The 13,076-nt window shown below is 41.3% G+C and overlaps 2 protein-coding genes across 2 annotated transcripts in view; one reads left to right on the forward strand and one right to left on the reverse strand.

Moving 5' to 3' along the window:
• The first annotated feature begins 2,320 nt into the window (after positions 1 to 2,320).
• LOC115503403 (methyl-CpG-binding domain protein 3-like 1) lies at positions 2,321 to 2,911 on the forward strand. Its single transcript, XM_030299582.1, has one exon. The coding sequence runs from the start codon at positions 2,321 to 2,323 to the stop codon at positions 2,909 to 2,911; it is 591 nt and encodes a 196-aa protein (XP_030155442.1).
• Positions 2,912 to 5,454: 2,543 nt separating this feature from the next.
• The window catches only part of LOC115527545 (mucin-16-like), a 95,401-nt gene continuing 87,779 nt past the window's right edge, over positions 5,455 to 13,076 (reverse strand). The window contains 4 exon segments of the mRNA XM_032595286.1: positions 5,455 to 5,601; positions 8,002 to 8,081; positions 8,281 to 8,322; positions 9,924 to 10,090. Coding sequence (XP_032451177.1) covers positions 5,506 to 5,601; positions 8,002 to 8,081; positions 8,281 to 8,322; positions 9,924 to 10,090 — 385 coding nt within the window. The 3' untranslated portion in view covers positions 5,455 to 5,505.

Raw genomic sequence — 13,076 nt, forward strand, 5'->3', positions numbered from 1 at the left:
AAATGAACGAGCAACATTTATGAATGCATTACCTATGTCACACACAGCATCCTACTGATATTCCCAAGCAAAATCACACCCTAAGATACCTGTTCTGTGTCCTCTTCTCTGATTCTACCCAGGAATTACTGGGGCTTCTTGGACCCTGCTAACTGTGCACACTATAAGTTTTCTTCTCTGTGTCAACAAACGCAATCAGCATCAGCCTAATGAGCCCAAGTCAATCCAATCTCGTCTGTTCCCTGACTCACAAACCCAGTAGTGATTTGATATTAATGATATTCTCATTCTAGCCTCTTATTTTCAAGTATTGGCTAGAGTAATTATTATTTACATTTACTGTGTGTTTTTAAAAATGACCCTCCCTGAAAAATATTTCCAAACCTATTGAATTTACAAGAGAAGCCAAGGATGGACAAGTCACAAAAAGTCTTGACGCTAAGTCTCTGGTTTGGCTTTTCCTAACTGGTAAATTATGTAAACTTCCAACGTCTCTCTTGAGATCAAGTCCAGTTTGGACTGTGTGGGAGGGAAACCTCATGGCATTTGAGAAATAGTGGTGGTATTCTGGGGCCGATGTCTGCTTCGGAGTGTGTGTGTGTGTGTGTTCTGCATCTTGCTGTGGGGTCAAGGTAGACCCCTCTCCTTGGGAAAAATTTTCCCAAACATTTTGCTCTGGGCTTTATTTTTACACATGACTTAATAAGTGCTGTCAGTAGGACCACTAAGCACTCTTTACTATGGACTTGAAATTTTTATTTAGCAGCCACCTTTAAAAAGCTAAAAATAAACACGTGAAACTAATCTTAATAGCATATTTTAAAACATTATCGCCAAGATATTTTCATCTGTGCATGCAATCAGTGTAGAAATTAATAGAGATAGTTGACGTATTTTTGTGTGCTATCAGAAATCCAGTTTGCACTTTCCACTCACAACACAACCTCGGTTTGTAAATTGAGTTTTATCGGATGTACCTGCTCTATATTTACATTGTAAATGACTCACAGCTGTGAACTAGGAGTCCCGTATGTAAGTTGCTGCAAACATACTTAAAAGTTTTCCACTTAAAGATCATGTCATATGAACATTGAAAAGTTCCTACTGGGCCTAGTAACAAAGGAGTCATTGTGACCTTACCAAGGCAAAACCCACAGAATGGTGAGGGCACACACAAGGGTGGGGGTAGTCTGAGCAGGTTCTTGAAGATGAGGCTCCAGAGGCACATGATGTAGAGGGCCTTTTCTCAGCAGCTCACAACAAAGGGGAAGGAATAGAAAGAGCCTTATCGAAATATCAGGCAAGTTAGGGGATCTTGAATAGGTACGAAGCAGAAAGAAAAGTAGGGAATGTTTGAAACAAGCCTTGTGAAAAAACAGGGAATAAAAATGCCAACACATGAAAATAAAGTAAAATTTCCAGACATTATGGATGCTTCGCAGGGGAGGCAGGTGATTTTGGATTTATAGTGGTACCAAAATATGTGTGCTCTTCTCCGTAGTTATCATAAGACCAGCAGTATCTAGCGTAGCAGATGAACAGGGTCTTTCAGATTTGAAGTTTTATAAGGCAGATACGACAAGTGTTAAAGAATTCTGGATTATTCCAAGGGAATTATTGAGATCATAGACCATGGAATCCAGGAGTGATAGGGATAGGGGAGAAAGTAAGGTGAAGATACGGTGATCTGGCATCACTTCCGATCTTGAGGGACAGGTAACTATTGTATGAGTGTTTGAGTGAAAACTGAAAATGAGGAATTTATGGTGGGTGAATATGTTTTCTGAATTATTTATTTTTGGTCATGACCATTTCAGTTGACGTAAATGTCTGGGATATAGGAGCGAGTTGCTAAGAATGGGGCAGATGATAATTTCATTATTGGTTTAAGCTCTGAAGGAGCTATGAAAACAAAGAGGTCCATGGGCGACCAAATGAATAGTCACATAACACAGAAGGATGGTGGGGCTGGAGACTTAGAGAAAGACTAAGCAACCGTGTGTCCAGAGAGGGAGGACCAGGAATTGTGTGGTTGAGAGTGACAAGCACAAGTGAGAATAAATTGTAACAGAGAGCATCTTACAAAACCGTGGAGGAGAAACGATCTGGAGTAGATCCTGAGTTTTAACCTTGAACTTTCTGGTTCTGACACAAATCTATTTGATGATGTCCCAGGACACAGGTCAGACCTATCCCCAAAGGTAGAGAAGGAAGGTGGACGTACAAGATACCAAATAGAATGCTCCTAAGAAGGCAGGCCTCCTTTATAATTTTAATCCAATATCATGACTTATTTTTATAGAGCAAAAGGAAAAGAAGTATGATGGTCAAGACTTCACAGAGGAAGCAACATGATTGTGGAAACCAATCCAAACTGAAATCTCGCTTAAGTGTCTCAATCCCTTTGAGGATGTCCAGCTATGTATTTAAGGCGCCAGTTACCAGAATCACAGCCCATCCTGGCAACGAGGTCAGATGCCATCACTGGGAGGGAACCTTGGACAAGCCCCAACAGGTGTGCTGGCAAAAGAGACTGCAAGGTCTCCAGGCCTGCAGCAGCACAGGGGAACCATTAAGCACTTTGGACCTTGCCAAAGCCTTGCAAAAACTCGCACCTCAGTGCACAGGTGGCTATCTGCCAGGTGTTCTTGCAGGTGGCCCGAACTCGAGCCCCATGCCCATCCCTGCCAGCTCTTCGGATTTGGCCAAGATGATTCCAGAAGCCGGTCTGGGTATCCCGCAGCTCACGTGCAAACAATTTCTGGTGACTGAGGAGGATATCAAGAAACAAGAAAAGAAAGTGAAGACGGCAAGAGAAAGGCTGGCTACAGCACTGGCTATAGACAGACTCGCTAGAGAGGCAGAAAAAGTGAGGGGCCAAGAAGGACATCTTGAAAAACACCACGAATAAAAGGAGAGCCCTGTGCAGATGGAATGCAGCACAGCACTTTATTAATGTCTCTTTGCAGTGTCCATTGTGTCTTCGTGCTCTGAGCCCCTGAAACTTAAGTATGTACCAATACTTTCCTTGTATTAAATTGTATTGTGTGACACAATGGAGACAGTGATTTTTTTTTAAGCTGCGAGATTGGGTTTCCGGTGAGGGGAGAAAGGAGATCTTTCCTTTCTGTATTGTACTCTTGTCTTCCTTTACTTTCTTTACTGTGTCATTTATTTGTATTTTCAAGTCAACCGAGTTATCAAAGTCACGGGATTATTTAGTGTTCTGGCCTCACAGAGTAAAACCTGCCTAGTTAATTTTGTGTAATATTCCAACAGATTCCAACATAATATTTCATTAAAGCTGTTATATCTATGCTCTCAAAGAAGATATGTTTGTAGGTCTCTATTTTTCTGTTCTTTGTTGCATGTGAACTCAGAGGTCAACAGAAAGAAGAAATAAGAGACTTCCCATTTTTTAAATACCTGTACGTGTTGAAAATTTGATCCATGAAAATTGATGTGCCATTTTGGAGATCATGATGTCAAGAGGGACTGTTCTCAGCATCTTTATCAGTGAGCCACTGCTTGTGGGGATTTAATTGTCTGTTTGCCCAACTAACCTGTGGCAATATTCAAATCCCTTCCATCATTACTTCTTTTGTCTCATGGATTCATCAATTTCTGAGAATGAATTGATAGAAAATAACAGAATATTTGTAGTATTTCTATCTTCCCTAAAAAGGAGTTATTTTAAGATTGAATCTTGAGGGACCTGGGGGGGGCTCAGTCAGTTGAGCATCTGACTTCGGCCCAGGTCATGATCTTGCTGCTTGTGAGTTCGAGACCTGTGTCGGGCTCTGTGCCGACAGCTTAGAGCCTGGAGCCTGCTTCAGATTCCGTGTCTCCCTCACTGTCTGCCCCTCCCCCACTCATGCTATGTCTCTCTCTCTCTCTCTCTCTCTCTCTCAAAAATAAACATTAAAAAATTAAAAACTAACTGACTTAGATACACTGATTTTCTCTCCTTTCCTCATGACTCTTGTTACATTTTTCTGGGTTCACATTTCTGCTTCCTGATGAACATTCTCTACTGGTTCTATCACTGAAGGCCTGTGGCAGGTCAATGTTGAGTCTTTCTGTATTTCAGAAAGTGCTTTTATCTTTTTCTTTGAAAGATAGTGTGCTGAAGTGTTTAATTTAGGTTCTTAGTAATTTTTTCCTTCCTCGCTGCTTAGTCTTTCCAAGCGTCCATATCATTAGCTATAAAATGGGAGTGCATGGGGCGCCTGGGTGGCGCAGTCGGTTAAGCGTCCGACTTCAGCCAGGTCACGATCTCGCGGTCCGTGAGTTCGAGCCCCGCGTTGTCGGGCTCTGGGCTGATGGCTCAGAGCCTGGAGCCTGTTTCCGATTCTGTGTCTCCCTCTCTCTCTGCCCCTTGCCCGATCATGCTCTGTCTCTCTCTGTCCCAAAAAAATAAATAAACGTTGAGAAAAAAAAAATTTTAAATGGGAGTGCAGCTGTCAAGGATGGTGAGTTTAAGTGAGATCGTGCACGCAGAGCTTGCCAGTCATGTTGCTTAGTAGATATTAAGTAGTCAGTAACGATACTCTTGTTATTATTATTATAATCTCCAGAGAAGACATTCTCAGAGACTGCTTGGGACTGAGGATGTGAACCTCACACCAAGTAAGTACGAATGGTGGTATCACTGTTACTTCTCAGCCCTTGTGTCTTCAGCCGTGATCGTCTGCAAACTGCGTAGAGATTGGGCCATCTGTTCCCATGAACCCAAGGCAGGACAGTATAGCTCCCTGACCCTGGGTCACTCTAGGCTGCTTCCTGGGGAACCCCTGCTCTCTCTTGTTGGATGAAGAAAGACTGTCTGGCTTTGTCTTTAGATTTTTTTCCCCAATGAGCTTTATTTGCCTTTAGATCCAAAGCAGACCCTGTATCTCTCTCCAGTCTTGGTATTACTCTGGGGACTGAGGCTTTCTGGATACCTAGTGATCCCAGCTCCAAGTCCCAAAGTTGATCATGGAGTCATTTATGACTCGCTTGTCTCCTTCTTGGACCATTTCCCATCGTGGGGGACCCATGATGGGAGAGGAGCCCCTGAGGTAGACTGGTATGGAAGTCCTGGTGCACCTGAGCTTCAGGGAATGAGGCGGTGTAAGGGGAACTTTGGGGGTGGGGCAAGATGGAGGAACAGAGATGGCAGTGATGGCTGGCACAGAGGCAAGGGGAGGTGTGCTCCCAGGTTTCTAGGAAGAGAAACCTCACACTGAGGTGGGATATTGATTTTATACAATGACAATGTCTGTGGCTCTTTTTTTTTTTTTTTTTTTTTTTTTTGCCAGTTCTAGTGCCCTTGAGGGACGAAATGGCATAAAACCAAAAGACAGGGTTGCAGTTGCCCTTTGAGGACTTAGTGAAAGGGGAAACTTTTCATCTTGGTCCCCTGGGAACTAGTTAGGGGCCAAGTCAAGAAGGGCTCAGAGGCTGTGTCCGACCAATGTGGTTTATTCTATTCCAGCCAAGCTCCCTTGGAGCCGCAGGCAGAGCTCACTGCAACTTCAGGTCTAGGTGTGGCAGGTAATAGCCCAGGCTGTGTTGCTGAACCTCGTAGTCTCCCTCCTTCTTCCGCAGGCGGATGGTGACCTGCAAGGGCAAGGAGAGGGCATGAGAATGGTCTGATCCACTACATGGGACTCCGGGGACAGAGATGGCCAAAGCCACAGAGGCTTGCCTCCTATATCTCTCTCAACATAATTTTCTCTTACTCCTTCTTTTCCTTTCCCTTGTCCCTCTTTTTTTAAAAAAATTTTAAGTTCATTTATTTATTTTTGAGAGAGAGACAGAGAGAATGAGTGGGAGGAGCAGAGAGAGAGGGAGAGAGAGAATCCCAAGTAGGTTCTCACTGTCAGTACAGAGCCCGATGTGCGGCTGGAACCCATGAAGCACGAGATCAAGACCAGAGCCGAAATCAAGAGTTGGACACTTAACCAACTGAGCCACCCAGGTGCCACTGCTTTGTCTCTCTTTTTTTAAATGTTTTTTTTTTTAACGTTTATTTATTTTTGAGACAGAGAGAGACAGAGCATGAACGGGGGAGGGGCAGAGAGAGAGGGAGACACAGAATCAGAAGCAGGCTCCGGGCTCTGAGCGGTCAGCACAGAGCCCGACACGGGGCTCGAACTCATGGACCGCAAGATCATGACCTGAGCTGAAGTCAGACGCTTAACCGACTGAGCCACCGAGGTGCCCCGTTTTGTCTCTCTTTTATCTCTTTCTCATCTTCTCTCTTCCCTTTAACTTTGTTTTTCTACCATTTTCTCTGATATCCCATTCATACCCTCTCCCTCCCTCTCTCCATCTCACTCATTCACCCCCTCTCCCTTCCTCTCCTTCCACACACACCCCCTCTAGCTTAATTGAGGTATAACTGATGTACAATGAACCGCATACATGTAGAGCAAATGATTTGATAAGTTTTGATTATAATTTGAACCATCACCACAATCAAGACAAGGAGTGCTCCTCATCCCCAAAAGTGTCTTCAAGCCCCTCTGTAATCACTCCTTCCTTGCCATTTGCAAGCACATTCTCATTCCCAGGCAACCCCTGATCTGATTGATATCCCTATAGATTAGCTTACATTCAACAATTTGCTTATAAACAGGATCATAAACTATGTATTCATTGTTATCTGGCTTCTTTCCCTCCACATTATTATTTTAAGATTTATGCATGTCAGTGCATGTATTTATAATTCATTCCTTTTTATTGCTGAGTAATATTCCATCAGGTGATAGATCATGGTTTGTTTGTCTATTCACCTGTTGATGGACTTCTGGGTTGTTTTCAGTTTTTGGCTAGTAAAATAAAAGTTACTATGAACATTTGTGCACATGACTTGGAATAGATTTTATTTTATTTTATTTTATTTTATTTTATTTTATTTTATTTTATTATTTTCTGCACAGTAAAGGAAATAATCAACAAAACTAAAAGGCAACCAATGGAATAGAAGAAGATATTTGCAAATGACATATTGGATAAAGGATTAGTAACCAAAATCTATAAAGAACTTACCAACACAACACCCCAAAAAACAAATAACCCAGTGAAGAAATGGGCAAAAGACATGAACAGACACTTTTTGAAAGAAGAAGTCCAGATGGCTAACAGACACATGAAAAGATGTTGAACATTACTCATCATCAGGGAAATACAAATCAAAACCACAATGAGATACCATCTCACACCTGTCAGAGTGGCCAAAATTAACAATTCAGAAAACAACAGATGTTGGGAAGGATGTGGAGAAAGGGGAACACTTTTGCATGACCGGTGGGAATGCAAACTGGTGCAGCCACTCTGGAAAACAGTATGGAGGTTACTTAAAAAAAAAAAATAGAACTACCCTATAACCCAGCAATTGTACTACTAGGTATTTATCCAAAGGATATTTTATTATTTCTCTTGCATGAATTCCTAGGAGTGGAAAGGCTGGGTAGGTGTATGTGACCTTTAAAGATGCATCCAAGCTATTTCTCACTATTTGAAAGTTCTGGTTGTTCCTCATCTTCACCAACAATTATTATAGTCAGTCTTTTTAATTTTATCCACCCTTGTGTGTCACAATACCTCATTATGACTTTCATTTACATTTCCCTAATGACTAATGTTGTTTTAAAGAAGGAAAAAGTTGGGGCGCCTGGGTGGCTCATTTGGTTAAGTGTCCAACTTTGGTTCAGGTCAGGTCCTGTGGTTCATGACTTTGAGCCCCACATCAGGCCCTGTGCTGGCAGCTCAGACTCTGGAGCCTGCTTCAGATTCTGTGTCTCCCTCTCTCTGCTCCTCCTCCACTTGTGCTCTAACTCTCTCAAGAATAAATAAAAAAAAAACATTAAAAAAAAAAAAAGGAAAAAGCAAGCCACACACAGACTGGGAGAAAAAAATCACAAAACATATTCCCAGCAAATGACATGTATTTATAAAATATAAAGAATTCTTACAACCCAATGATAAAAAGACAAGCAACCCTTCCTTCCTTACCAGGAAACAGCAGATCAGGCATGTGATGAGTACCAGGAGTCCCGCCAAGCAAATGAGGATGATGGCCCAGAAGGGGAGGTCTGGGGAGACAAGGGCTGGTGTTAGCCTCCTCCTGTCATTTTCCAGGGCTCCTGCTGTCCCTGCATTGTGCCTAACAGTCCCTGACCTGCCTTGGCCACCTTTCATCATCTATGACTCTGGGTACATGGGTCTCTTTGACCAGGTACAGCATCAAGACATTCCCGCCCCAATCTGGGTTGGAGCTTCTCTGAGGCTTACCTGAATTCTCAGTCAAGACATCATTTCTGTTGGGAGAATACCCTGGAAGTGAATGAAATGGAGAATGCACGTGAGTTTGTTTTATGCTTTTTAAATAAAACTTTTCAAATGCACAGAAACATAGAATATCATAAACATACATCACCTAGGTTTAACAATGTATATTTCACCCGATTAAAACATTATTTCATCCAATGTATAGATTATCAGCACTCACCACCTTTGCTTCATATTTTCACTGAAATGTTGCAGTAGGAATTATGATGTTGACCCATTTTTCTCTAAAAAGGCTACCTAATCCAAGGCTATAATCACACTACAGGGGTGTAATTAATTAAATCAAATTCATACCAGTGGACAAGGAGGACCGAAATTGGGCTGAGCCATCTTATAATAGTTTGGGGGAGAATGGGTCATCCTAGTTGGTAAGCCCAAGAGATCTCTCTAAATTTGTAAATTCCCAAATGTCTCTTCTCTGCCTACAAACACATTCACCCCCTTCTCCTTTACCAAGTTGCTTTATACCCACTTTCCAGGATTCACCTGCAGTGTAATTTCCTCCAGGAAGGCTTCTCTGATTACCACTCCCAAGTATGAATTATTTCACATTAAATAATTTATAATTTTCAATTGCCTATTCTTGTTATTGCCAACTGCAACATAAACCCCATGAGGGTAGGGACACATACTACCCACTGGGCATGGGGGCAGGTTTCAGGCCCCCTAGTATACGCCCTCTCCCTAGCCAATTTCTTATAGATGTGCTGTCCAATATGGAGCAGCTACAAGTGGCTTCTTAAAAATAATTTTAATTTTTCTTTTTTCCAACAAACCACAAGAGACTTTTAATGAGAGAGAACAAACTGAGGGTTGAAGGAGGGAGGTGGCTGGGAGATAAGCTAGATGGGTAATGGCTATTAAGAAGGGCACTTGTAATGAGGACCGGATATTGTATGTAAGTGATGAATCACTGAATTATACCTCTGAAACCAATACCGCACTGTATGTTAACTAAAATAAAAAAATAATTTTAATTAAATAAAATAAAAAATATGGTATCTTGGTAACATTAAAACTCGGTAACTGTAAAAGCCAGTCACATTAGCCAGACTTCAAGTACTCAATGGTCACATATGTCTGCTGTACTAGACAGCACACATATAGAACAATCCATCATTGCAGAAAGTTCTGCATGATGCTGATCTAGAGCAAAACTTGGCAAATGACACCCCGTGGGCCATGTCAGGTCCATTGCCTGTTTTTATACAGCCTGTCAGGAAGAAAAGAGGTCCATCCCCTATGTCCGTCGAGGCTGGCTCACACACAGCTTGGAGCCAGAGGCCCTTACTGACTGTCTCACCAAGTGACTTCAGTACAGAGATGAGAGACAGAATTCCAGAGAAGGAAAGTGACCAGTCTGAAGTCACAGAGCTATCTCCGAGAGAGCAAGTATCTCCAATATCCCACTGGGTGTCCTTTCCTCTCCTTCGATGGTGGATAAAGCCTGGGAGACTATGCCATTTCCTGCCAGCCTAAAAAAAGTTCAATGCTGATTTAACCCCAGGTCTCCAGACTCCCAGGAAGAGCCCCATGTGTGGAAGTTGGAACCCTCCACTCCTGCCCCAATGACCAGGATGCCTTACCATCCACAAGGACACTGTTTCTGTCCAGGGTAAAATTCTGCAGCTGGGTACCATTTTGGGTCAGCCTCAAGAACTCCTCATAGATGGCAATTCTGTCCAGTCTCCGAGCCAATGGTGAAAAGTTACAGATGGAGTCCACCCCAGTGTGGTTGCTGTCGGGGACAGACCTGGAAGGGCAAAAGGGATGAACAAGGGTATCTTGAATTCTACCCTGCTTCTAGAAGGAAGTCATGTCCAAAAGGACTTTCTGCAAAAAAAAAAAAAAAAAAAAAAACAAAAGGACTTTCTGCAATGATACAAATATTTGTGCCTAAATATCAAAATACAGTCATTATTAGACTCAGGTTGTTGTTGAACACTTAAAGTATGGTACTATGGGTGAGTAACTGAATATCTCATTTAATTTAATTTAATGAATTAATAAATAAATAGCCATGGGGAGAACACATTTGAAACATTTGGACTAAGGACTTCCAAAAATGCATAAAATCATTGAGAACACTGGCAAGAATGGCCAAAATCAACCTTTTCATTAACCAAAGGTTTGCAATAACCTGAGGATCATTTAGTTGAGGGAAAAGATGGCTGAATCTTGGTAAAAGGAGCAAGGTGTATGGCATTAGAACTTGCATTATTTCCAGGCTGCTCTCACAATATCCCTAGACACTTTGAAAACCAGCAGTATGAGAACCATGGTAGCTGTGAAAACCAGCAGACTAGTAGCCATAATGTGTTTGGAATTCCCCAAAACAACCCATTCCCACTGACTTTTCAATATCTGACCTGTCTGGAGATTCCTTTTAGAAAGCCCCATTTTCAAGATTTGACTTTATTTGATTCCGAACTTTTTCGGTCAGGGAAGCCTATTCCCAGGGCACTTGCCCAAAACAATCAGTGATTATTGTTTAACATGGCAGCTGCCTGAGGAAGCAGTAACAGTTGAGGCAGGCAAGAGGTGAGCCAAAAACTTTTTAAAAAGTAGGGAATGAGATGTCCCTGAGGGGTTTTGAAAAGCTCCAATGTGTTTGTGGGGATCTAGAAAGTCACAAGTGTGTAGGGTTGTGTGAATACCTAGGAAATATTTGAGTAGGCCTTAATCTCTCACCTCTAGCTAAAAGGCTAGGTTAATATCTTAAAAAATTGTCAGTGGAATAGAGCATATTAATAAAGGACAAATGCCACCCAATCTCAACACATCCAAAAGGAGAATATGAGAAAATACAACATCCTTTATGATTAAAAAAAAAAAAAAAAACAACAAACTAGGAATAGAAAGTAAAGTTGCTCAACCTGAAAAATAGCATCTGTGAAAAACTCACAGATAAAATCATACTCAATGGTGAAAGACTGAAAGTTTTCCCCTAAGACTGGGGACAAGACAGTGTTGTCTTCCTTCATTTCATGTCCTATTTACATTTTAATAGATGTAATTCTAATAAAATAATCAGGCAAGAAAAAGAAATGATAAAAATTCAGATGGGAAGGAAAGATGTAGAATTATCTCTATTTGCAGATGACATGTTGTTAAATATAGAAAATCCTAATACACACACACAGACACAGACACACATAGCTGAAAACTATTAGTTCAGCATGAATGTAGGATATAAGACCAATGTACAAAAATCATTGTATTTATATACACTAGCAATTAACATTCTTTAAAAAAAATTTTTTTAATGTTTATTTCTTTTTGAGAGAGAGAGAGACAGAGTGAGTGGGGGAGGGCACAGAGAGAGGGAGACATAGAATCCAAAGCAGGCCCCAGGCTCCAAGCCATCAGCACAACCCATGAGCTGTGAGATCATGACCCAAGCCGAAGTCAGATGCTCAATCAACTGAGCCACTCAGGCGCCCCTAGCAATTAACATTCTTAAAAATGAAATAAAACAATTCCATTTATAACAGCATCAAAGAACAAAATACAAAACATGTAGCAATAAATTTAACAAAAACATTGTGAGATTTGTACATTGAAAACTATAAAACATGTTGAAAGAAATTTTAAAATACCTAAATACATGGAAACGCATCCCATGTTCATAGACTGGGGATTTATTATTGTTGAAATGTCAATACTCCCCAAACTGATCTACAGATAAAATGCAATCCCTATCAGAATCCCAGCTGACTCTTTTACAGAAATTAATAAGCTGATTCTAAAACCCATATGGGGTTGCAAGGGACCTCAAATAGGTAAATCAATATGGAGAAAGTACAAAGTTGGAGAACTCGATTTCCCAATTTCAAAACTTATACCAAGCTACAGTAATAAAAACAGTTGCCACTAGTATAAGGATAGACATATAGATCAGTGGGATAGAATTTAGAATCCATAAAAAACTCATGCAATCATGGACACTGATTTTCAACAAGGTTGCCAAGATAATAGGGAAAGAATATTCTATTTAACAAATGGTACTGATGGGGCACCTGGGTGGCTCAGTTGGTTGAGTGCCTAACTTCGGCTCAGGTCATAATCTCAAGGTTTGTGGGTTCGAGCCCCACCTCGGGCTCTGTGCTGACAGCTCAGAGCCTGGAGCCTGCTTCAGATTCTGTGTCTCTCTCTCCTCTCTCTTTCAAAAATAAAAAAACATTTAAAAAAGAAGAAGAAGAAGAAGAAGAAGTGAATTGACAGGGGCGCCTGGGTGGCTCAGTTGGTTAAGCATCTGATATCGGCTCAGGTCATGATCTAATGGTTCGTGAGTTCGAGCCCCACCTCGGGCTCTGTGCTGACAGCTCAGAGCCTGGAGCCTGCTTTGGATTCTGTGTCTCCCTCTCTCTGCCCCTCCCCCACTCGCACTCTGTCTCTCTCTGTTCTCAAAAATGAATAAATGTTAAAAAAAATTTTAACAAATGGTACTAAGACAACTAGATATCCACATACAAAAGAATGAAATTGGACCCGTACCTCACAACATATACAAAAATTAATTCAAAATAAATCAAATGCCTAAATGTAAGAGATAATGATACAATCCTTAGAAGAAAACCTAGGTGTAAATAAATCTTTGTGAATTTGGATTAGGCAATGGTTTTTTAGATATGGGACTAAAATCACAAACAACCAAAGAAAACATTGATAAATTGAGAGTCATCAAAATTAAGAATGATTGTGTTTCAAGGGTAGTACTTAGAAGGTGAAAAGGCAAC

The sequence above is a fragment of the Lynx canadensis genome, chromosome A2 (assembly GCF_007474595.2).
Source record: "Lynx canadensis isolate LIC74 chromosome A2, mLynCan4.pri.v2, whole genome shotgun sequence".
NCBI lineage: Eukaryota > Metazoa > Chordata > Mammalia > Carnivora > Felidae > Lynx > Lynx canadensis.